Source organism: Pelobates fuscus, chromosome 1, assembly GCF_036172605.1.
Source record: "Pelobates fuscus isolate aPelFus1 chromosome 1, aPelFus1.pri, whole genome shotgun sequence".
In the NCBI taxonomy this organism is placed as follows: Eukaryota; Metazoa; Chordata; class Amphibia; order Anura; family Pelobatidae; genus Pelobates; species Pelobates fuscus.
In genome coordinates, this window is record NC_086317.1 from 72464694 (window position 1) to 72491325 (window position 26632).

Below are 26632 nucleotides of genomic sequence, written 5' to 3' on the forward strand. Positions count from 1 at the left end.
GTGCTGTTTTTAATCAATTTACCAAACACTCGGAGCTGCAGTTATACTGAAGTTTAACATTTTATGTTCATTTAATACTAGTGGGTTTTATTCCCCATTGCTACTTCTGTATAAGTATACATAGTTTGTGTTTTACAACTAAAGTAGTAGCTTCATTTCTATTATTAGATTAATCTAACTGAGTTGCAAGGCCCATTGAAGCCAGGATTACCTTTCAAAAGAAAGTATCAGAAATATTAAAGCAGGGGGACTAGTGACCCACCATAAATGGGGCACATGATACTTCCTCTGTGATGACCTGTTCTTGTGGGTAAATCGTGATATTCCCCACCAGGTCTCTCCCAGAAGAAACAACTGCATTGTTGCTGTATTAGAATGCCGTCCGGGTTAATCACCCGCTATTCCTACACTTTTTTCAGAACAAAAAGGTCCAGGCCCATTAAGACTGGTCCAGTGTACAGCAGTCAGCAGTCTGATGATATTTACTAAGCTGGAATGGTATACACCATAATGTTCCATTGATACACTGGCATAATTCTAGTATAGAGTTCAAACTGCTGAAAATGACTTTTAGATATTGTTTGGAATAATCTGAAAAGTATAATGCACAAAAATACAGAACTAGCATGACTGAGAACTAGTATAGCGAGGAAAAGTCATAAATCACTACAGAAGCTCTCAGTCCCACACGTGGTCACCACTTTCCTAAAAATGATGTAACAAGGTAAATTAAATACAAGAGGGGCATTGTCAACAGCATCGGTTAGCTCCATATGTATTTGGAAGCTTACTTCCACTACTCTAATTTATTAAACAACATCATTAACGCTAATAACATCAATATGTATTTAATGCTTTCTGCGAAATACAAAATAATTGTGAAAAATATAAAGGCCAAGCATGATTTCAGGTGAAATACATAGAAAAAGATCACATAGATACACATGAATGTCTTTCGAAATGTGACTAAATGAATACTCTAAAATGTATGCTAAGTATAAATGTAATTGAATGGCTATTTCATTTGCGAGGGTTCAAATGAAATACAATAATAGTACAGCAAATTGTAAGTTTTAACTAAATGCCGTTGTTATTGTATCACGTTATGACTCAAACATACAGTGAAAGCTTTATTGTGATCTATAATACCACGATTAAAGCTTCATTTCCAAACTCAAAGTATCAAGGTATGAAGATGACTTGACTTTAACCTTATTAGATTCTTATTTCCATTGATGGCTTTGCAATCTGTCACTGGAAAACAAGATGATTTTGTACCATCAGCTCTGCTGTACCAGTAATTGAGACTTGATGATACACATGTGTTTGACAAGGTCACAGAGCATAGTTTCACATTTCTCATTCACGGGTCAGTGTTGTTGTTATGTAGAATGATAGTTTATGTGCAATCACCAATCACCTTACACATCTTTTTTTTTTATCTTTTTTATTCTAGAATTAGAATTGTGTTTAGACAAATACGTTACTTTGTTCTTTCTGTGGCCAATGCTCGCTATTTTGCATAATTACATTTCACTCCAATTCATTTAAAGTAATGTTAATGAAAGGGAAATGTTTTGAGAGGGGGAGCCTTGCAAGTATGTTGCACCTTCTCCATTTTTCCCAAGTGAGCATTTAGCAAAATTGTATATTTTTGCATTTAGCACAGTGTAATATTATTTAATAACAATAATATTTCTCTTTGTTCTCTTTATATACAGTACCTCACAAAAGCGAGTACACCCCTCACATTTTTGTAAATATTTTATTATATCTTTTCATGTGACAATACTGAAGAAATGACAATCTGCTACAATGTAAAGTAGTAAGTGTACAGCCTGTATAACAGTGGAAATGTGCTGTCCCCTCAAAATAACTCAACACACACCCATTAATGTTTAAACCATTGGCAACAAAAGTGAGTACACCCCTCACATTTTTGTAAATATTTTATATCTTTTCATGTGACAACACTGAAGAAATGACACTCTGCTGCAATGTAAAGCAGTACATGTACAGCCCTCAAAAAAACTCAACATACAGCCATTAATGTCTAAACCAGGCATAGGCAAATTTCGACACTCCAGATGTTTTGGACTACACCTCCCATGATGCTTTGCCAGCATTATGGGTGTAAGAGCATTATGGGGGATGTAGTCCACAACATCTGGAGTGCCAAAGGTTGCCTATCCCTGGTCTAAACCATTGGCAACAAAAGTGAGTTATACAGACTGTACACTTACTACTTTACATTGTAACAGAGTTTAATTTCTTCAGTGTTGTCACATGAAAAGATATAATAAAATATTTACAAAAATGTGAGGGGTGTACTCACTTTTGTGAGATTCTAAATCTTTGGCATTTTCCTTTTCTGTACATCATTGGCCTGGGTATGTGAATGGGTATTTGAAAGTATTCTTGCTGTTGCTTATATTCTGTACATACATGTTCAATTAACAGAATATACAGAGTTTCTGTATTCTTTTATCTATATTCTACTTATTTTGGATTTGTATCTCCAATATTAGTAAGGGATAGTGAACTTAAAAAACATTGATTTACATTAGACTCCCATTATCTGACATATTGTTTCTTTAATATCTAAAACTTACTGCAGTGCTGTTTTGTATGTATTTATCATAAAAGAATACAGTAATTGCATGTTAATCTGGATATAGGACAATTTAAAGAATCACCATGTTGCCATCTAGTGGTTTTTAATGGAATTTATAAAAGTAATGACATCTTAAATCACCAAATAAGAAAGAAAGAAACTTCTACTAAGTTCTCCCTGCAGTGGTCATGGTGCTTGAAGTGATTCTTTAACTAATCAAGGTTGTTACCTGCACTGAACCTCTCTATTATTTTTTTAATAGACTCAATAATCAAATCATAATTCTTTTCATTTTAGAGATATACATACTGCTTACTATCTTTTTAAGAAAAACAACTAGAAAAATGGTAACAAAACTCTGCCTTGTCAAACGTCTATCAAACATTTTGTACTTTGATTTTTTTTTTTTAAATGGTCATTGGAGGCAGATGCTGTGGATCTAATCATAGTACAGAATAATATATATTCATATATTCACTTTAATGTGTTGTATTGTTGGACCCTGATATATAATTATTTTATTATTTACATAGCGCCAGCAACATTCCGTAGCGCTGTACAATGGGTGGACTAGCAGACACGTAATTGTAACCAGACAAATGAACGCACAGGAAGAGAGGGGTTGAATGAACAGTTTAAATTATATGCTTTCCTGAAGAAGTGTGTTTTCAAAGATTTTTTTTAAAGAAGTGGAGACTGGGTGAAAGTCTAACGGAGAAGGGAAGGGAGTTCCACAGAAAGGGTGCAGGCCTTTCTATTATGGAGTGTCAGACAGTGAAAGTTATAAACACGAATAGCGTACTGGTCAGCGATAGCTGTTATATAAATCTTCACCTATTGCTGTAATCTGCACATTGATTGGTTGGCTTTCGAAGCTAACCAATCATAGTTCATCCTTGGGCAAGATTTTTTTTACATCACCGTTTTTTTACATCATGCAACCTTTCCAGGGGTGACAGTTTTTGACAGTTAGTGACAGTCAAAGTTATTGGGAAAGCACTGCTGCACAAAATATCACTTTTTATGCAAATAAAAATATACAAAAGCCAAGAAGTGCTTATCCAAGAAAAAATGAAAGATAATGCCGGCTTATGAGGTGGTGGGTGTTATTATAACGGATTATAAAGGTACAGGAGCTTTGGGGAGATGTGTTGGTCTGTTAATTTAACAGGTGCTTTTGGCAAGGGTAGTCCTATCTGTATTCCAGCTGAAGCCATACCAAATATTAATTCCATGACCTACATGAACCCAAAGAATTCTCTAGGCTAAAATGCTTTCATAAGGGCCACAATCATATAGCTGGGCTGGACTCCTACTGAATGCTAGTTAACAGCAGTGAGAGAAAGTCAAAGACTCGTAGAGAAATCGTAAAATGGAAAGTTCCCAGCACTAAAAATAACTTCAAAACTGGAACTAAACTACATTCCATAAAGGCTCTCCAGTAGGGGGATTAAGAACTGGGACCACCCAATAAGAGATGGATTCACATCTATCACCATTGTGGGGCAGTCCTTTCAGGATCTGTACAGAAATGACATTACACTCCAAGAGGAATACAACCCAATATTTTCATATCCATACAGAAGACTATTTGCGGATCTTCTGGCTGCCAACGTTTGTAGGACTCTGTAGAGGTTGTACATTGGAATATAATTTTTTCTATTTAATAATTTAGTATTGTTTCTTTTGAGGTGGAGAGCCTTTAAATATTTGACAGACGTTGTTACAGGAATAACAACAACCAGACTTTTCTATAGAATAACTCATTGCATGAATTATGGAATGGAATTGGTATCATCTGTCAACTCAGCGGTCAAAGGTCATTGTACCCACTGTCCTCATTCTACCTACATCTAATATTGGATATTTGTTCCAGAAGGGATATTGAACAAGCTGTCATAGCCATTTACAATAATAAGCTGAGACAGTAGCACATAACTGAATAACTGGATTCAATGTTCAGACTTAGTTTTAAAAGTGTTTTATTCTTTCCTTCTCTATATTAATATCTTCATCATTTAGTTTGTTCATTTAGCGTTATTTCTGGTTAATTACAAATTATAGTTAGCTGCATAGTGGTGCTTAGAGCACATTCATTCTCTTTATGATATATGGTAATTTATCCTACAAATCTATTCTGGTTTTGGCTTTGCAGTTCATATATTAGTAAACATTTGACTCATGCATCCTTGTGTTTAAGCACAGGAATCATTAAGTAATTTTTTTTTTTTATCTTCATGAATATATCTTAGACACAAGATATTTTATATGCAGCCATTCCTGTGTCTGCTCTATTAGACAGCGAGTCTAAAGTACCATATTTATTACAACAGATCTAGGAAGACAACAGTCTGAGGCAATTACAAATCATGGTATTTTTAGCACATCCCTGAAAACGACAGTAAATTAAAATATTCAAGTGAAAAAGTAAAAAAAATATTGAAAAAATGCCTAGTTTTGAAATTAAATTATTTTCTACAAATCCCCTAGGTTTGCATTTTTCTGCTGCTTAGCACCTTCCTGTAATCATTGAATGGCATGCAACCTCCCAGTGCGCTCTTGCCAAATACAGCTATAAACAATTGCATGAAGGTATAAATTAACAGGAAATTGTATTGCACCATAGCATCTAATGCTCTATTCATAGGTAATGGTACAAGACAATTTCCTGTTATTGTATGACTTTACGATATGCTTTAGCTTCATTTTATTTGTTTAGCAACATTTTTTTTTCTGGCAGCCATATATAAAAGCAGCAACATCTCACACTAATCAATACGTTTATAAAATAGTGTATTTTGTCATTGATCTGCATAACCTTTGGCTCTATTATAGTGTTATGTATTTGGCTTTCTTACAAACATATTCATAAAGGTCTGTCATGCCACACAGATGGGCTAACAGTTATTTTAAAGGGACTCTATAGTCACCAACAACTTTAGCCTAATGAAGCAGTCTTTGTGTGTAGATCGTGCTCTTGAAGTCTCACTGCAGGGGCATGATCTATACACCATAACTGCTTCATTAAGCCAACATTGGTTTGCTGACTATAGTGTCCGTTTAATTTAGATGTTGTAAAATTATTTAAAATGGCCTGCAGCTACAGATACCAACTACTCACATATTAGCAGCCTGCTGGTAAAGCACAGAAACACACATCTGAGCTTGCATACTATGCCCTGTGTGACTAGTTGAGACAGGAAATTAATGGCTGGCCATTAAAATTTGGCTGGCTGGCTGCACTCACATTAGGATTGCCCCATAGGAAAGCATTACTGTATTCAATGCTTTCCTATGGGGATTCTGGTAACACTGAAAGTCCTCATGTATTGAGTGAGGATTTCCAGAGTCATTTAGGCAACCAAAAGTCGCCTAAAGACCCGGAAGTACCTCTAGTGGCTGTCTGGTAGACAGCCATTATAGTAGGAGATAACCCTAGCAGGTAATTATTGCAGTTTATTAAAAACTGCAATAATGATATGCTCAGGGTTAAAGATGATGGGACACTACACCCAGACCAGTTCAACAAGCCCTTTAACTTCAACCCCTTAAGGACCAAACTTCTGGAATAAAAGGGAGTCATGACATGTCACACATGTCATGTGTCCTTAAGGGGTTAAAAAAGTGGGGTGTTAAGTTTTTTAGGTTAACATCACCCAGTAATAAGTAGTCACCGGGTTGTAAATCAGTTGCTAAGAAGTAGTTATGAGATTCCATAGAAAATAATGAAAACCAATAGCAACTTCTTTGAAGTAGCAATAACTAGTAAAACTCTGTCTCTGCATTTCCTAATAGCTGCAGCATGTCAAGTAGCAGCAGGCACAGTAACAAGTAGTGGGTGGCTGCTAAAAAATTACTGGCAAGGCTTTAATCTAACCACTGGAAGGGTCTATTAAAGCAAAATATTTTTTTTCTTTTTTGACAATCTTTACCTTATAGGATGTTTGTACCTAGAGACATAAACATATTTAAAAAACAAAACAAAAACAGCCATAAAAGTAAGAAAGGTTGGGGGGCGGGCCCGGGCCGCCGAGCGGAGCGAACACAGGGCAGAGCAGCTTCTGCAAATAACGACCCATTATGCCTGGAAATCACGATTTTAACTGCTCAAATCACCCACAAATATGACCCTCGATGGGTAAGGGCCACTGGAACCGGGGAGAGGCTTGCTCCCGGAGTTCTAGTCCCCCGGATAAGAAATCTCTGCAATGACGCGTGGGACCTCTCCTGGTAGTGAGTGGATTGGACGGTCGCCACTCTGCTACCCTGCCTAACGGAGCCCGACAGCCATGCTGCATCTGTGCGGACCCCGTCCCGGTCGCCCCCCCCTCTGGGCCGGGGGGGTGATCCCGGTCCTCACCTCACAGCCCCACTCGGAGGCCTTATCATACCAGGCCGCTGCGTAGGTCCGAAGCCTAAATCCAAGATGGCAGAGGCCACGTGTGAAAGAGCTGACTCACAGAGCCCGAAACAGACCGTTACTCCTTGCTGGCCAGACACACGAGGGAACCAGCAGCGAGTAAGCACCATGGGGTCCCAAATAGACATTTATCTTCGGAGGCAGAAGGGAGAAGAGGAGGGGAGACGCAAAGCAAATGGCGGCACCACAAACACAGCTACCGGCACCATGCACCAATCTACCGACTGTCTGAAAGAGCTGAGGGGCCGGAGCCCAAGTTACCACGCTGCATCCCCCTCCAACATACCAAACAGCACCTCCTACCCAGCAGTAGCGCAGAAGCAACACCCCAAGACTGCAGACACGCAGCAGGTCAGTGAAGCTCCCTCAGAAGAAGTGGAACGAGCTGCAGCTCAAGGGGACGACGAGCAGTCACACCGCACTTGCACTGGCAAACACCAACGTAAAACGGAACAAAAGAGGATTGCACATCACTTACGACCCAACCTCATGGAGCATACCCATGACGAGGCAGCAGGCAGGCCCACTAGTCAGGACTCCCCATGTCCAGCCGAGGCCATGGGGCCATATACACTGACACCAGCTGTCGTGGGCTGGTTCCGAGACACCCAGAGACACTGGCTGCACTTTAATTACTACAGTATTTGGGTCTCCCTCACTGTGTTGGTGACATGGAGCATTTGGGGGTTCTTATTGTTGTTATTGTTATTAATTTTGTGCTTCTCTTGCCACTGACGATCTCATACCCTCACGCAACAGACATGACCGCTCACACACCACACACACAGACTGGGGGGTCCCGCCTACATCAAACGCTTACATGAGGCTCTGCACAGGCACACAACACAGCAGACTACCTGACCACTTAGTAATCTACACACGCAGGGGCTCCTGCTTCTGATGGCTCGGGGTGAATGACCCAAACCGCTAATTCACTCTACTTGATAGCAACATGTTCACACAAACGACACCTAATCGACTATCCTTCATGTCATTACTTAAAATGTGCACGATATCTTGTTTAGCCAAGCTTGATATAAATACATAAAAATTTGCGAATTTTTATGCCACTGCCCAACTTCTGCCTAAAAAAAATTAAGAAAAGTTGAATTATAAAATATCATTATTGAAATCAATGCATATTTAGGATTTCTTGTAAATCTGACCTATAACCCTGTTGACTAATCATTTGTTGCACCTCTGAGGCAACATGGGGTTCACACCGACAATCGCCATTTCCGAATAGTGAAGAGATAGATGAACAGGAAAGATGGGGGAAAAGTGAAAGAGAATTGTTGGGGTATTCCTGTCTTAGGTAACCCCAAAGCACACTATGAGGATAAGCCCTAAGTCACTGTGTGGAACATGACATGTATGTGAGCCATGGCATACACATTTTGTCCTCCTTATTATGCAGCGCTTCCATTAGCATCTCCATATCGTATACCTAATCAACTATATCCTGACACTGCCGCAGGGTGGGATAAAGCAAAATTAATTTTGTAATATATCTTACTTAGAAATGTTGTAACATAATATATGAAAGCTGAAAATAGTAACAATGTTCTTTTGCTGTCTTCAAATATTGTAACCGTGCATGTATTCCTTTTTAGTTACTCATTTTCAAAGCACCCCTCTGTAGTACTGGCAACAAAAGCTTACCAGAAAATACAAAATGTGTCTCCCCTCCTCCCCCCCACTCCCCTCTGGTACTGAGACAGAAGGTGGATGGGAAAGGGTAGAAAGGCGTGACATTCACCATCATAGAGAGGGGTTGTGCCAGACTTCGGGAAGCACGACCAGGCTTTTCAAAGAGGGGTTAGTTACAGCCCACAAAGGAGGGTGGATGGTGGTGGGGAAACGCTATAACGGAAGGCGACTAAGGCTTAAAAAACAACACATTGAAGGTTAGTGAAATAACAGTTTAATGGGACAATACACATCATTATAAAATGATTTCTACTAACTTAAAAATGCAATGACAAGTTCACTTCAAAACTGAAACAGATAATGCCATGTATGGAATATACTGCAATCTAAAATAGTTTCCAAATAATGTTTATTGAATATTTTTTTATTTTTTTACAATAACAGTAATAGAACAAAATATGAAAAAAAAAAAGCTAAATAAAAGGAAAAGGAAAGGGAAAAAAGGAGGAAGGAAAGGGGTGGAAAATAAAAAAAATATATACATCCATCCAGATTAATACTGTCATATTTGAATTGTGTAGTAAGCATTAATACAAAACAATAATGCATTTGGTACAGGTAATATACTGTAGTGAGAATATATAACGTGAATTGCATTGGACCTCCCTGGTTCATTCACACTTACAGTCACAATGTGGAACTAAAAATGGCAGTTTTCAGAGGATAATTATTTTCTGTTTTTATTTTTTAAATATATTTGCTAAAGCAATCTGTGAAAATGAAGAAGAAATTGATAATCACAATAGGACTAATTTGATAGAGAGTTGAAATATGTTTATGTAGTGTGTTCACAGTGTGAATTAATTGACAGATTAATTGCCCTTATGTTTCATTTACTGTATAATTAGTGACTTTTTAAAATGACAATATAATGTATCCATTTTATAGTTTTAATCATAACTTATATCGTTTAGATTGTTATAAATATTAAAATTGAAATGATGCACATCAATGTGTATATTCAAATGGCTTTGATAAATGTTAGGAAATATTTATTAGCATGGTGTATTTAATAATCAGTATTCCTCAGTTTTATTTCTGAAACTTGTATGTATACAGATTTACAGCGCAGATTTTATTAGGTGACAATTATATCTACAGGGATTGAGAGTTTAACTTTTTTAGTGTGATTGTTAATCTATTAAAGTATGTTTTAAGGCATGTTTATCACTTTTTTGTGTTAATAGACATCGCAAAGTAAAATATTGTTTTTATGTTAATGAAGAATTATAATATTATTTATTGGCCCTTGATGTTATATGTATGTTAATAACACATTATTGTCATCTGAGATTGGCATGTGAGTGATGGGTTGGTATAGCCCAAAATTGTGCTGGCAAAATAGGTAGCAAAGGTATAAATTAAAAGGAATAGTTATTTAAAGATTGTCTCTTCTTTTAGTAAATAGAATTGTTTTGGGCCATTGGATGACATCTCCTTCACAAAATTCTTAACATGCAGATGCCGAGGTCTACTGCACAGGAACATGATTACATAATAAAATAATAAGTAGCTTTTCAGCTGTACATTTTACAGCAAACTATAAAATTTTATTACATTTTGCTATGATAGTTATGGAGAGGTGCACTTTAAATCTGACACTTAGAAAGGGTATTTTGTAAAGTAGGACCTGAATAGTGATGTCCCGAACTGTTAGCTGGCGAATAGTTCCTGGCGAACATCGCTTGTTCGTGTTCGCCACGGATGGTGAACACATGCGCTGTTCGGTCCGCCCCCTATTCGTCTTCATTGAGTAAACTTTGACCCTGCCTGTACCTCACAGTCAGCAGACACATTCCAGCCAATCAGCAGCAGACCCTCCCTCCCAGACCCTCCCACCTCCTGGACAGCATCCATTTTACATTCATTGTGAAGCTGCATTCTTAGTGAGAGGAGGGACAGTGTAGCTGCTGCTGATTTGATAGGGAAATTGATAGCTAGGCTAGGGTATTCAGTGTCCACTACTGTCCTGAAGGACTCATCTGATCTCTGCTGTAAGGACAGCACCCCAAAAAGCCCTTTTTAGGGCTAGAACATCAGTCTGCTTTTTTTTTTCTGTTTAATGTAATTGCAGTTGCCTGCCTGTCAGCCTGTGTGTCAGGCTAACAGCATAAACTGTGCCCACTTGCCCAGTGCAACCACTCACTCACTGGTGTTACAATAGCTTGCATTTAAAAAAAACTAAAAACTTTTTTGACTGTAATATAATAGCAGTCAGTTTCCTTCACTAGTGTGTGTTTCAGGGCCTGCCCAGTGCCACCACTCACTCACTGGTGTTACAATAGCTTGCATTTAAAAAAAACTAAAAACTTTTTGGACTGTAATATAATAGCAGTCAGTTTCCTTCACGAGTGTGCGTTTCAGGGCCTGCCTGGGCACAGTGTCACACCAGTGCAACTCATATCTGGTGTAACAGTAGTGTACATTTAAAAAAAAAATAGATTGAATAGCAGTTAGTTGTCTGCCAGCGTGTGTGTCAGGCTCACAGCGTATTCTGTGCCCACTCACCCAGTGCCACCACTCATATCTGGTGTCACAATAGGTTGCATTTAACAAAAAAAAACTTTTTGGACTGTAATATAATAGCAGTCAGTTTCCTTCACTAGTGTGCATTTCAGGGCCTGCCAGGGCACAGTGTCACACCAGTGCAACTCATATCTGGTGTAACAGTAGTGTAATTTTTTTTTTTTTAAAATACAATTTTGACTGTAATAGATTGAATAGCAGTTAGTTGTCTGCCAGCGTGTGTGTCAGGCTAACAGCGTATACTGTGCCCACTTGCCCAGTGCCACCACTCACTCACTGGTGTCCCAATAGCTTGCATTTAAAAAAAACTAAACTTTTTTGGACTGCAATATAATAGCAGTCAGTTTCCTTCACGAGTGTGCATTTCAGAGCCTGCCCAGTGCCACCACTCACTCATATCTGGTGTCCCAATAGCTTGCATTTAAAAAAAAACTAAACTTTTTGGACTGTAATATAATAGCAGTCAGTTTCCTTCACGAGTGTGCGTTTCAGGGCTTGCCAGGGCACAGTGTCACACCAGTGCCACTCATATCTGTTGTCACAGTAGCTTGCACGCATAGTACCACTACTCGAAAAAATAAATGACAGGTAGAGGCAGGCCACCCCGCAGGGGCCGTCGTGGTCGTGGTGCTGTCATTCCCTTTGGCCCTAGAATAATGCCCATTGTTCAGAGGCCACATACCCTGAACTTGAAAAGTTCTGAGGACATAGTTGACTGGCTAACACAGGACACCCAATCTTCTACAGCTTCCGCTCGGATCCTCGACACACCATCCTCCTCCAGCTTAGCTTCGGGCACCTCTCAAGTTAACATTTGCTCGCTTGCCGCCACCACCACAGCCGCTTCACTTGGTATGTCAGAGGAGTTATTTACACATCAGTTGGAAGAAATGAGTGATGCGCAACCATGATTGCCAGAGGATGTAGATAACAGGGATATGTCTCAGTCAGGCAGCATTACACACGTACGGTCTGATGATGACGATGTTGTACTCACTGCTGCTTCCTTTGCTGAGTTGTCAGATGCAAGTGAAGCGGTTGATGATGATGATGCATCCGTGGATGTCACGTGGGTGCCCGCTAGAAGAGAAGAAGAACAGGGGGAAAGTTCAGATGGGGAGACAGAGAGGAGGAGGAGAAGAGTTGGAAGCAGGGGGAGGTCGTCGCAAGGAGCTAGTGGCACCCAGACAGCACGCCAATACACGCATGCTGTTGCCACCACCAGAATGCCGTCATTGCAGAGCTCAGCAGTGTGGCATTTTTTTTTGTGTGTCTGCCTCTGATAACAGCGATGCCATTTGCAACCTGTGCCAAAAGAAACTGAGTCGTGGGAAGTCCAACACCCACCTAGGTACAACTGCTTTGCGAAGGCACATGATCGCACATCACAAACGCCTATGGGATCAACACATGAGTACAAGCAGCACACAAACTCAAAGCCGCCATCCTCCTCCTGGTCCAGCATCTTCAGCCACGTTAACCACTGCTGTCCTCCTTGCCCCCTCTCAACAATCTGCCCCTCCGTCTCTCGCCTTGAGCAGTTCCTGCTCATCTGCTCACAGTCAGGTGTCTGTCAAGGACATGTTTGAGCGTAAGAAGCCAATGTCACAAAGTCACCCCCTTGCCCGGCATCTGACAGCTGGCTTGACTGAAGTCTTAGCCCGCCAGCTTTTACCATACAAGCTGGTGGAGTCTGAGGCGTTCAAAAAATTTGTAGCTATTGGGACACCGTAGTGGAAGGTACCCGGCCAAAATTTATTTGCACAAAAGGCAATCCCCAACCTGTACTCGATTGTGCAAAAGGAAGTAATGGCATGTCTGGCACACAGTGTTGGGGCAAGGGTCCATCTGACCACTGATACCTGGTCTGCAAAGCATGGTCAGGGCAGGCATATCACCTACACTGTGCATTGGGTAAACCTGCTGACGGCTGCCAAGCATGGAATGCGTGGCTCTGCAGAGGAGTTGGTGACACCGCCACGACTTGCAGGCAGGCCTGCTGCCACCTCTTCTACTCCTCCTACTCCTACTCCTCCTACTCCTCCTACTCCATCCTCTTCCATAACTTCCTCGACTGAGTCCTCTTCTGCTGCTGCGTCTTGCTCCACATCCCAGGTACTGTTCCACATCCCAGATACGGCATGGTCACGCCGTCTTGGGATTGACTTGCCTGAACGCACTCCTGTCCGCCCTGAACGCACAGGTGGATCAGTGGCTGACTCCGCACCAACTGGAGATCGGCAAAGTGGTTTGTGATAACGGAAGAAATTTGTTGGCGGCATTGCATTTGGGCAAGTTGACACATGTGCCGTGCGGAGCTGGGAATTTTTTTGCCATGTTACTGGACGCTCATGCGCAATGCCTGTAGGCTCATGCATCCTTTTGAGGAGGTGACAAACCTAGTCAGTCGCACTGAAGGCACCATCAGTGGCATCATACCATTTGTTTTCTTCCTGGAGCGTGCCCTGCGAAGAGTGCTGGATCAGGCCGTAGATGAGCGTGAAGAGGAAGAGTTGTGGTCACCATCACCACCAGAAACAGCCTTATCGGCATCGCTTGCTGGACCTGCGGCAACGCTGGAAGAGGATTGTGAGGAAGAGGAGTCAGAGGAGGAATGTGGCTTTGAGGAGGAGGAGGAAGACCAACCACAACAGGCATCCCAGCGTGCTCGTTGTCACCTATCTGGTACCCGTGGTGTTGTACGTGGCTGGGGGGAAGAACATACTTTCAGAGAGATCACTGAGGACGAGGAACAGAACATGACTAGCTCGGCATCCAACCTTGTGTAAATGGGGGTCTTTCATGCTGTCTTGCCTGTTGAGGGACCCTCGTATAAAAAGGCTGAAGGAGAACGACCTGTACTGGGTGTCCACGCTACTAGACCCCCGGTATAAGCAGAAAGTGCCTGAAATGTTACTGAATTACGGCAAGTCGGAAAGGATGCAGCAGTTCCAAAATCAATTAAAAAGTATGCTTTACACAGCGTATAAGGGTGATGTCACAGCACGATGGGAATCTAACAGGGGAAGAGGTGAAAGTAATCCTCCTCCTCCCACGACCACGCCGGCAAGGAAAGGACGCTTTACAGACGTGTTGTTGATGGAGGACATGCGGAGCTTTTTAAGTCCTACGCATCGCCACAGCCCTTTGGGTTCCACCCTCAGGGAATGACTCGACCGACAGGTAGCAGACTACCTCGCCTTAACTGCAGATATCGACACTCTGAGGAGCGATGAACCCCTTGACTACTGGGTGTGCAGGCTTGACCTGTGGCCTGAGCTATACCAATTTGCGATAGAACTTCTGGCCTGCCCCGCTTCGAGTGTCCTGTCAGAAAGGACCTTCAGTGCAGCAGGAGGTATTGTCACTGAGAAGAGAAGTCGCCTAGGTCAAAAAAGTCTAGATTACCTCACCTTTATTAAGATGAATGAGGGATGAATCCCGAAGGGACTGACAGTGGGCGATACATTCGACTAAAAAAGGCCTGATGAGGGGGACTACTTAACACACCACTCCTATCTGGTGGCACATTAGACTGCATGTGCACTGCCCCAAATTTGAAGAAGGAGGACCGACCAAGCATCTTTTTCCATCTCCCGCTTCCTAAAATCGATGCCTTATATACACGTCCCCTGATAGGGGACGTAACAGGGATTAAACTGATATGAATAGTACTACTTAACACACCACTCCTATTTGGTGGCACATTAGATTGCACGCGCAGTGCCCCAAATTTGAAGTAGGAGGACCAACCAAGCATCTTTTTCCATATCCCGCTTCCTGGGTGGAGGAAGAGAGACCTTCAATGACATCAATGACATCAGTGACAAGGAACAGGACATGGCTAGCTTGGTATCCAACCTTGTGCAAATGGGGAGTTTGCGGTGTTGCAAATGGACTATTTGCGGGTTTTTTCGCGGTGCGTTAAACGGGCAGTTTGGTCTGTCACTGTGAAGCGGGCATAACCCTTACACTACCTGATCGATACAACATCATACCTGATGTTTTAAAGTAAGTTATTCCAAACAATTTAGGAATGTTAGGTGATTTATGCCCTTTATGGATTAAAACCAGACTCTGCATCAACTATGTAATTTTCCATGGGAGTTTTGCCATGGATCCCCCTCCAGTATGCCACAGTCCAGGTGTTAGTCCCCTTGAACAACTTTTCCATCACTATTGTGGCCAGAAAGAGTCCCTGTGGGTTTTAAAATTTGCTTGCCCATTGAAGTCTATGGCGGTTCGCCCGGTTCGCCCGTTCGCGAACATTTGCGGAAGTTCGTGTTCGCCATTCGCGAACCGAAAATTTTATGTTCGTGACATCACTAGACCTGAATACTTTAATTCGAATACAAGTTGATGGAAACCAGGAGAAACAGTCTTTGCATATACTTGCAACAATCAAATATTGCTGTTCAACCAAATAAATAAATTCACAAACAATTGCACTTTTAATTTTTTGTAAAGTTTACACCAACTGTTCTTGCATAATTTAAGTGAGAGTTTTTGCTTATAGAATTTACTTGAAGCACATTTAAGCTCACTTATCATGTTACAAAAGGCACATACTTACAAGGTTAGTTATTGCTAACATCAGGACACCAAAGGCATTAGATAACTCTGGTAAATACAATATTGAAAGAGTCAAAGTCAGGAATCACACTTAATATTCTATTCTCTCCAATACCACTATATAATAGAACAATAGGTGTAAAACTGCAGAAAGCTATTCTGTCCTATTGATGTATTGAAAGACACAACTTTACTTGCATTACCATTAACCTTAAAGGAACACTCCACACACTCAATGCACTTAAGCGTGTGTGACGAGCGTGTCCACTGTTTTTCATTTTACAAAAAAAAAAAATGGGCACTTTTATAAATAAGCCATGTTACACCCCCTGGCGGTCAATCAGGCAACCAGACCTGTCACTTCCTGGTTTTGTTAGCTCAGTTGAACTCAACTCAAAAGGCAGGCAGTTGCCCAATGTACCTACCTTGCAAAGACTTCTCATTGAACTCTATTGGAAAGTCTGTGATTGAACAGCCACATAAAGTCTGTGATGGATTAGAAGGGGAGGGCTTGCAAAGGCTACAGACAAGAGATCTGCACATTTTGCAAACTGATTTTAGATATAACTCCAAAAAAAAAATGCATACATAAATAGGATATTTTATGAGCCTTATTTTTTTATTTATTTGGGCAGTAGAGTGTCCCTTTAAGTGCTTTATATATTTTCTAAATACTTGGGTGGTTCCTGATTTTTTGACTCCTATTGATTTAGAGAAGGCATAATGTACATAAACAGATTAATTGGCTCTCGCATATCCAGACAAACATTATATATTCCATTTTACAATAAATAAAGCACAGGGTAGGGCATTGAGTCGTGTAACAATTCCATTATACAGTATATTTTGTACACTCCAGCAACACAATGGCTGGAATATTACAATGACACCATGAGACATTAAAACTGTTGACGATTTTAGAAAAACCTGTCAGTCTTAGTAATATATTTACAACACACTTCCAAAAAAAGCCCCGCACACACTAAGATATCTACAGGGAAACGTAAGTGGGAAATAACAGAGGGTTCAGAATTAACCTTGTCTTGCGATAACCAGGCTTGACAAAGCCCCTTTTGTGAGTCGAAATGTTGACCTTGTGTGAGCTGTTACCCTATAAATTGGAGTTCTGATCACTGAAAAAGAAAAATTAGAGTGCAGGACCTTTTCTTATGGTTTAGTAATATTTTTGACAAATATAAACACAGAAATGCTAGTTCCTGTAGTTTGAGCATATTTTATTTGAGTTGCTGAAGTTTGTCCAAGACATATTGGATTGTTCACTAAAATGAGAATTCAAAAAGAATTTTAAGATCAAAATAGCTGAACTCGAAAGAGTCTCTTTAAAGTCAGCTATGCTACTCCGGCCTTAAATTTTAAATTCACTTTGAATTATCTTGAATTCTTACTTTAGTAAATATCCCAGAAATTCTGCAGGCATTGTGGCGGTAACCAGAGCCATGCATTGAAGGATAGGTTCTCAAGTATTATAGTGAGTAACATTTAGGATGTTTCTTTTACCGCATTATGTGTGCTCCTATTAACTTAACGTGAAGCTATAGTCCAGAAAATAACAATCATTATTTCAGGACTATAGGTTTCCTTTAATCTACCCCCCTTCCTTCCATTCACCTTTTCCCTGTAAAAATAAAGTTAAATAAATATTACTCACCTCGTTTCCACAGCTGGGACCCCTCCAGTGCAGCCTCCAGTGATGTCAGCAAGCATCCTGTCATCACTCGTGCTGTCACCCAACCCAATGCTTCTTACGGAGAATCATTGGATTGGAGAGTGCATGCCACACTCTTCTAATCAAATGCTGTTATTAGCAGCATCTGATTCCCAGACTGAATTTGACTTGGTCTGGAGGAGGAAGCTCCTCTAGTGGCTATCAGTATGTCCGCAAACACTGAAGTTTCTAAAAAAAAAAAAAAAAAAAAAAGCTGCAAGGTTTTACATTGCAGAGTTAAAATGAGAGGACCACTGCACCCAAATCACTTCTTTGAGATAAAATGGTCTGGGTACTTTTTTGTTTATTGAATTGGACCATGTTCCTATTACGTTAATAGGAGCCCAATCTGAAGGTGAATTATTTCAAATAATTTCCTTTGTGATTGCAGTTCTCAAAAAGAGCCTGGTCTGCAGATAGCAGTGTGCCTGCTTGCAAATCACATATACCAGTCTTGGATTTTTCTGACAGTTGTGGCTAATGGGCCAAAATGAGGCTCATGGTTTAATTTAAGCAGTCAATAATAAATATTAATTCTGATAGAACTACATTAAACCACTATTAAACCAATTATGTGCATCAAAGTGGAAATACGATACTAATGTGTATTCTTTCCATCTACTGTGGGAAAAAAATCTCTTGCTTTTTTCTTTTCTCTTTTCTGTTAGGATAATCCCATTTTGTGTGAGGACACCAGCACAGGTCTACGAGGTACTAAGAGGCTCAGCAAGAGCAATATTGACATCTCTGGAGTCTTGGACAATGGGGAACCAAGGCAACCCTTACATCGAAAACAGAGTGACTCATCTACTTATGACTGTGATACGATTTCCCAGCACCATGCATTTTTATCAAGGTGAATGTTATTACTTAAAGTACGTAATATGTACATAATATGTAGGTCGTGATATATATATATATATATATATATATATATATATATATATATATATATATATAGTAGCTTATAGTTAGAGAGTTGTCTAGTCAGATTGTTAAAGGTTGTTGATGTGTATACACATTTATACATATAAGTTTAATTCACAATATTGCAAAATATGAAGCCAAGACAAGATGGGGGAATGTCGCTGGTGAAGTTCATCTTGGTATGTAAGGTGACAGGTGCGACCAGTCAGAACTACCCACATTCAGGGCACTGTGCTTTATCAGTACTACTCTTCCGTGTCTTCTTGAAGTTGTTCATCAGAGAAAAACCTTGAATAGCAAGACAGAAGAAAAAAGAATTGGAGGGTACACATAAAACATTTCTTAATCATGGTGTTGCTGTAAAGTCCAACAAAGCATGGTTTGAAATCTTAGAAAGCTTCTTAGATACTTTTTTTTTTTAGCAAATATGCAAAATTTAGTAATACCGTACGACCAAACCTTTTTAAACCCACTACTGCCTCAAAGTACCCTAATATCAGTGGGCCCTACACTAACCTTAAAGGAACACTCCAAGCACCTGTAGTATTATGGTGCTTAGAGTGACGTCGCATCCCACAATGTAAGTAATTAAACCATTTGCTAAACAATCCTCTCTACTCACGGGAAGTGATCGGCTAAAACTCTCAGCCAAAGAGCTGGCCCTGCATTGCAGGTCTTAGCTCCAGAGACCTAACGGAAGCTCCTAGCAGGAGATTCCAGCTTTCAATACAGGCTGTTAGCAAATGGACTACTTATATTGGAGGGTGCCCGTTGATTATGACTGACATATGATTTATATAATTGTAGGTGAATTGTAGTTACATATATTTGTCATATTGATTAGAAAAGAAATAGTTTGACTGTGACCTGGATTTGTCTACAAGCATCCACCCCCTTGGCATTCTTATTACTTTGAATTATTCTAAGTCAGCTTCTTTTTCCATGCAGCATCCATTCAAGTGTTCTAAAGGATGAAATGGATTTTCCACGAACTGTCAGCGCCAACCTTTGTGAAGTTCACATGGGGCGGTTTGATTTTGAGGTGTCAGATTTTTTCCTGTTCGGGTCGCCATTGGGGTTAGTTTTAGCTATGAGGAGGACTGTGCTTCCTGGACTGGATGGTAAGGCACTTTCGTTTCACATTCCAGCAAAGTAATTATGTATCTCCTTGATAACGGCCATTTTTAAAACTTCATTTTTGTTTCATTATATTTTTTTTTATTTCTTAAGAATTGTCTTATTGTTTATGGCTGCTTGCTAAAAAAGATAAAAAAAAATTATAGTACAAATAATTAATCTTACATTTCCTTCCCTAACTGAATAATATATTGTCTTCAAGTTAGGACACATTACCTGACCATAGTAGGTAATGAACGTTATACTTCAATTACTTTAATGAAAAGAAGTTTCCATTTTTTAAATAAATTCTCAGTTTCAGTTGCATAATCATCTGTCTGTATATCTGTCTGTCTATCTATCTAAACTTATAAAATTTAGATTAACTAGGTTTTTTTTTCCACTTATAGAAACTCCATTCTATATTTTTTAGATAGAGCTATTCATCCTTTTTTATTTTTATTCGTATTAAAGGGACACTCCAGGCACCCAGACCACTTCTGCCCATTGGAGTGGTCTAGGTGCTATCTCCCACTACCCTTAACCCTGCAACTGTATTTATTGCAGTTTTCATAAACTGCGATAATTACATTGCAGGGTTAACTGCTCCTCCTCCGGGATTCTAGCACACGCTATGTGAGGACCTCCAGCGTTGCTAAAATCCCCATAGGAAAGCATTGAAAAGCATATTCAATGCTTTCCTATGGAGAGGTCTAATGCGCGTGTGCGGCATTGCCGCGCATGCGCATTAGGTCTCCCCAGCCGGTGGGTGTGATCAGTCTCCCTGCCGGCTGACGTGATGAAGGGGAGGAGAGTCGGCGGAGGAAGAAGCAGCTACGAGGAACATCGTCGCTGCCTTTGGTAAGTGACTGAAGGGGTTTTCACCCCTTCAGCAACTGGGGATGGGATGGAGGGAGAGGGGACCTGCAGTTCCAGGAAAAAGCATTGTTTTCCTGGTACTGGAGAGTCCCTTTAATGTGAATTAATTTAGATGGCCACAATGAGCATGATATGTAGTACAAATGATGTAGCAGAACAAATGATTAAAAATATATCTGATCAATTAGGGTTTTGTTTTGTTTTTTGCTTCTCCCCAGCCATTATCATCCATCCATTTTCTCTCCCATTCATTCTCCAAAATGTAACACAAATCTTCCCTACATCTTAAACCATGTCACTCTTCCAATTTTAACATATATACAATGATAATATTTAGAGGTTGGAACTGGTATTATGAAAACCAGATACCAACATCTGTGAGGACAGAATCTCAATCTTTAACCACTTAATCATTCCAACTAGAACCACCTATCTAATGTCACATGCCCTTATGGGAGGGCTCAATGTAAAATATCTTCCTTATAAAAATATAACATTATATACCATCAGTAATATTAATTATATGTGGAGTCTGGTAGTACTCTGCTCTGAGCAATAAAACCATTTTAACAAAAATAAAAAGTGTGGTTTAATTGTGCATATCAACTTTGATCCACATCTCGTTTACGCTTGATGTTATAAATAATGTAACTTTTTTCAATAATTTATCTTTAATAGGTTAATATTCTCTGTGCATCTCTTTTACTAAACCTCCTATTTTTGCAGCTAATTATTAAATGAACATATTGCTCCACTGGCCTACATAAGTACTAATTGAATGAACTGTGCAATTTAATCAATTCTTGAAGTTCCCGAAGGGATGAAACAAATGTTTTTTTAAAATGTGAACATTGTTGCAATTAATTTTCCCCCTGCTTGGAAATCTAGACTTAGTGAAATGTTAAATATTAAGAGATTGTGAAGAATTACATGAGCTGGGCTACCGGAGTTCATATTGGTTATATATATATATATATATAGTAAATCTAGGTTAATTAAAGTATACAGGTGTTTGTTTTAATTATTTGTTTTTATATTGTCTCTATAGTACATTAAAGGAAAACTATAGTCACCTGAATAATTACAGCCTAATGTAGTTGTTCTGGTGAGTATATTATGTTCTTGCCGGCAATTTAACGTGAAAAGACAGTGTTTAAATTACTGCCTAGAGAGACCTCTTGGGGCAGTCACTCAGACAGTGTTTGCAGGGCCGGCGCGTCCATAAGGTGGCACAGGCGGCCGCCTTAGGGCGCACCGGCCCGGGGGCGCAAATGTCCGGGTGACCAGCAGGAGGGAAGCGCACAGCTCCCCTCTCCTGCCAGTCACTTCTTGTAGCGTGGCCGTGCGCCAACCTGCAGTGCCGCAGACTTTGTAGAGGGGGCAGGGATATGAACACGTCATATCCCTGCTCCGTCTGTAGCACACAGCGCGGCTGGCGCCCAGCAGGGGCGGAGCTACCGCCGGCCCCCTTCTCGTCAGCATGGGAGGACTTCCTCCCAAGAAGACTGGGGCACGAGAGCAGGAGAAGGCAGAGAGGAGGGGGGCTGGGCAGGACCAGCTCCTCCAACTCCCAAATACCTCAGGCAGCACTTTGGATCCCAGGTAAGCCACCCTCCTTAACCTGTCTGTCAGTGTGTCTGTGTGTGTGTGTATATGTCTGTCTGTCAGTGTGTCTGTGTGTGTATATGTCTGTCTGTCAGTGTGTCTGTGTGTATCTATATGTTTGTCAGTGTGTGTGTGTATGTCTGTCTGTTAGTGTGTCTTTGTGTGTTTGTGTATGTCTATCATTGTGTATGTGTGTATCTGTATGTTGTCAGTGTTTATGTGTCTGTCAGTGTGTCTGTATGTCAGTGTGTGTTTATCTGTATGTCTGTCAGTGTTTGTGTGTATCTGTGTGTCTGTCTATCTGAATGTGTATCAGTTTGTGTATATGTGTATCTGCATGTGTGTCAGTGTGTGTATCTTTGTGTATGTGTATCACAGTGTGTGCGTGTGGGGCAGTGTATGTGTATATGTGCATATATCTCAGCATTCAAACACCAACACTACACACAAATAAACACCTGCATGCAAACATCAACACAACATACAAACACACCCATGCATTCAAATGTCAACACTACATACAAACACACCTCTGTATCAGACACCAAAATTATATATAAACACACACCTGCGTTCAAAAACCAACACTACATATAAATGCATGCTTGCATTCAAACGCAAACACTACATACAAACACACCCCTACAATCATACAAACATACTCCATACAAACACATGCTTACAGTCAAACACACAAATACTGCTCCGTGCTAAATACAATCCTGCAAGCATGGGGAATCGGTAGAGCCCCAGCTTTCAAAGCATTGTTGAAGTTGCGGGTGGGGGCCCTAAATATCAATAAAGGGGGGGACTGTTATAAAAAATATAACAGCTACCTACCTCGCTTATCCTAAAAATAATGAGGGGGGAACCTTATCTAAATACCTGTAAAAAAATAATAATAAACTTACCATTTTATGTCTTCTTTCTTCTAAATTCTTCTTTTTTCAGCCCCCAAAAGGGCCAAATAAAAATCCATAATAACCAACGCACTTAAAAAAATAATAAAAAATAATCAATTTTCACCCATTGGTGGATTAAGTAACCAATCAGAGTGTTATGAGTCAAATTACACAGCGTAGGAAAATTCCACAAAACGTTCCCACGCTGTGTAAAATGACACAGAGCACTCTGATTGGTGGATTTCAAGCTAACCAATCAGAGTGCTGTGACAGGTAAATGTATAGACTTACCTGTCAGTCTCTTAATTTACCTGTCAGAGCACTCTGATTGGATGGCTTAAACCCACCAATCAGAGTGCTCTGAGCCTAATTGCAGGGCGGGGCAAGGCTTTATGAGCCTTCCCCCGCCCTGCAGAGCTCAGTCTGCGTGGAGCCCTCCATAGGTGAAAATTGATTTATATATTTAAAGTGCGTCGGTTATTATGGATTTTTATTTGCCCTTTTTTGGGGCTGAAAAAATAAGATTTTATAAGAAAGAAGACATCAAATGGTAAGTTTTTTTGTTTGTTTGTTTTTTACAGGTATTTAGCTTATGGGACAGTAGGGTCCCCCCCCCCCCACCTCATTGTTATGTAGGTTCTCCACCCATCACGCAGTGGTGGGGGACGTGGGGGAGGACAGTAGGTCCCCCCCTTATTCTAACTTAGGGCCCCCACCCACCGCTCAGGGGTGGGTGCTGGGGGGGAGGACAATAGGTCCCCCCTTATTCTAAATTTAGGGCCCCCACCCGCCGCGCAGGTGTCGGGGTTGGGGGGGAAGGACAATAGGACCCCCCACTTATTTTACTTTAGGGACCCCACCCGCCGTTCAGGGGTGGGGGCCAATAGGTTTTTTTTTTTGTTTTGTTTTTTACAGTATCGCGGTATAGCGAGTAGGGTCTGAATTTACTAATACTAAGTATCTTTACTTAGTATTAGTAAATGTGGCTGAAAGACCAATTTAGGTCTTTCATCCTTTTAGTAGATAGCTCTCTAATACCGTGGGAATTAGGGAGTTATCTACTAAGCGGCTGCTTATTTTATGTTAAGTTATTTTAAGTGATTTACCTATCCACATTTGTTTGCAGGGCACTTGTCCTACTCTTACCCCCATTTTACTTCCTTTTGCAGCCCTCTAACCCTTTCCAGGACTTTTTTAGAGGCAGTTTAGTGGCCAAAAGTTCTGGTCACCATTGACTTCAATGGGGTTCAGGTTCGGGGTCAAATTCGGGGTCAATTTCGATCCCGAACCCGGACTTCCAGGTGTCCACTCAACTCTACTTGCGAGCCAAATTCTGGCTCGGTTGTCGGGCAGGCCCCTCAGATTGTAATTAATAAAATTACATACTTATATAATATTCTTACATAAGCAAATTTGTAGAATTTAAATATATATGTGTGTGTATATATATATATATATATATATATAATGTTTTTTTATTATTTTTATTTATATATAGTTATACATATAGATATATAGCTACATATATGTATTTATAACGTCTAAATCTATATTGAATTTTATATATATATATATATATATATATATATATATATATACTAATATCAAAATACAGTTAGAACAAATGAAAACTGGTATATAATTTGTTTTAAATGTATTTTTATTATTTATTTTATTTTTTCAATGTATTGATTATTTTTATTTTATATATATATATATATATATATATATATATATATAAATAAATAATGATATATATATATATATATATATATATATATATATATATATATAATTAACGTCATTCTAAGTGTATGTTAATATTAATATATATAATTATATATATACATATTAATATTAAAATACACTTTTATTAATGTATGTATGTGTATGTAAAAGTACTAAGATCATATATATATATGATCTAAGTACTTTTTATTTAATTTAAAAACAGTTTACTAACTCTTACTAACTTTTTTACAGGCATGAGGGGGACAGCCTGAGAGCTCAGGCAGTCCCCCTGCAGGCACTGCATAAGCTGGCTATTCCACCCATGTGATCGCGAGGACCACGCGATCCCATGGCCGGTGGGGCCAGATCGGGCAGAGGGGGTCTGCCAGAGCTCCCAGGCAGACCCCATGATCACTACCGCCGTCAGTGGAGCGGCGGAGAACCGGTAAATTCAAAGGATGACGGGGACGTTCTATGCCGCCCATCGGCATTTAGGACCATCTAAAAAAGGACGGCATAGAACGCCCACCAACCTTAAAGGGATTAAAGGGACACTATAGTCACAAACACATCTATAGCTTAATGAAGCAGTGTTAGTCTATAGATTATGCCTCTGAAGTCTCACTGCTCATTTCTCTGCAATTTAAATCACTTTTATTATACAAATATATACTTGTTATTGTTTTACCCCTGACATGTACTAAAATAATACTTTTTATGTACTATTGTTTTTTTTTACAGATAAATCATTCAAAATTACATTTTGATCAATTTACAGTATGTTATTTTCATGCTACTGTGGCAATATTTGAGAAAAACACTCTATGGCCCTTGTTTCTATCTCTTATGCTGGTATCGGTATTCGAGCCATGAATGCCATAAATGTATTGGTATTAAATTATAACTGTAATTATGTAAACACCCAGTCCATGTACTGGCATATGGGTACGTTTTTATAATTTTCATTTAGTGAATTTGAAACTGCAGAGACCATTGTAAAGAAAGTGATTTTCCACAGAACTCACGCTGCTTGGGCAGTGATGCTACTATCAGGATTTTATTAATTATTCCCTTAAATAGATTGAAATGAGAGTTTCTGTCCCTTTATGTCCATAATTTAGTACACTTGAGAGATTCCATCCAAAGCACATCACTATCCCTGAAAAACTTTAGTGCCTCCAACACGCACACACATATTTAAACATTTTCAGCATCAACTCATTATGTGATGGCCTTGCTTTGGAACTTTGACTCTTTTGTAGCTGAGTGAAAACAGGTCAGGGTGGTCGAGGAGTTAAAAAAGATCCGTGATTTTTAATGCTTGAACAGGCAGGAGACGTGGGGGTATCGCGGGGGCGCTCGACCGCCCAGGTACTGGAATCCTTTTTTATTTTCTCTTCATCTACTTATACACTAACTCTTTCTACGTTATCCTCTCTAGTAGACCTTATTCTCATGATCACTGCAGGCAAGGATTGACCTTTTCTCATAATAATGGCTTAACTAATGTGATAAAGGAAAACTCTGGTAGACGCTAATGCTGGGGAGCGCTCGGCAAATCATGTTACCATGCTGATCTTTATTACATGGTGGTTTTGAAGTGTAGGTTAGCTACTGTTGAAGGGTTGACATAGAAATTTAACTTATGTACAATGCATATACCTGTCTTAATGATCTGTTTGTATATGTTGCGGCCTGCAAGCCTATAAGTTCTTGCCCTTTGCGAATGCAATTTCTTCATAAAAGAAACAAAAGGAGAAAAAAAATCTTTAATTTCCATAAAAAAAGTGGAGTTGTAGCACCATTTGCTGACTTTAGTTAATATTCCATCAATTTGGTATCCAGCGGTTTGATCTGCTGATTGAATGTCCTGACATTATCACCAGTCAGCGGTAGGCAACCAT

At 39.9% G+C, this 26632-nt stretch overlaps 1 protein-coding gene across 1 annotated transcript in view; it reads left to right on the forward strand.

The window, feature by feature from the left end:
- The window catches only part of PITPNM3 (PITPNM family member 3), a 555560-nt gene that overhangs the window by 472707 nt on the left and 56221 nt on the right, over positions 1-26632 (forward strand). The window contains exons 8-9 of the mRNA XM_063449741.1: positions 18237-18424; positions 19444-19616. Of these exons, the coding sequence (XP_063305811.1) occupies positions 18237-18424; positions 19444-19616 (361 nt within the window). The remainder of the gene's footprint in view (positions 1-18236; positions 18425-19443; positions 19617-26632) is intronic.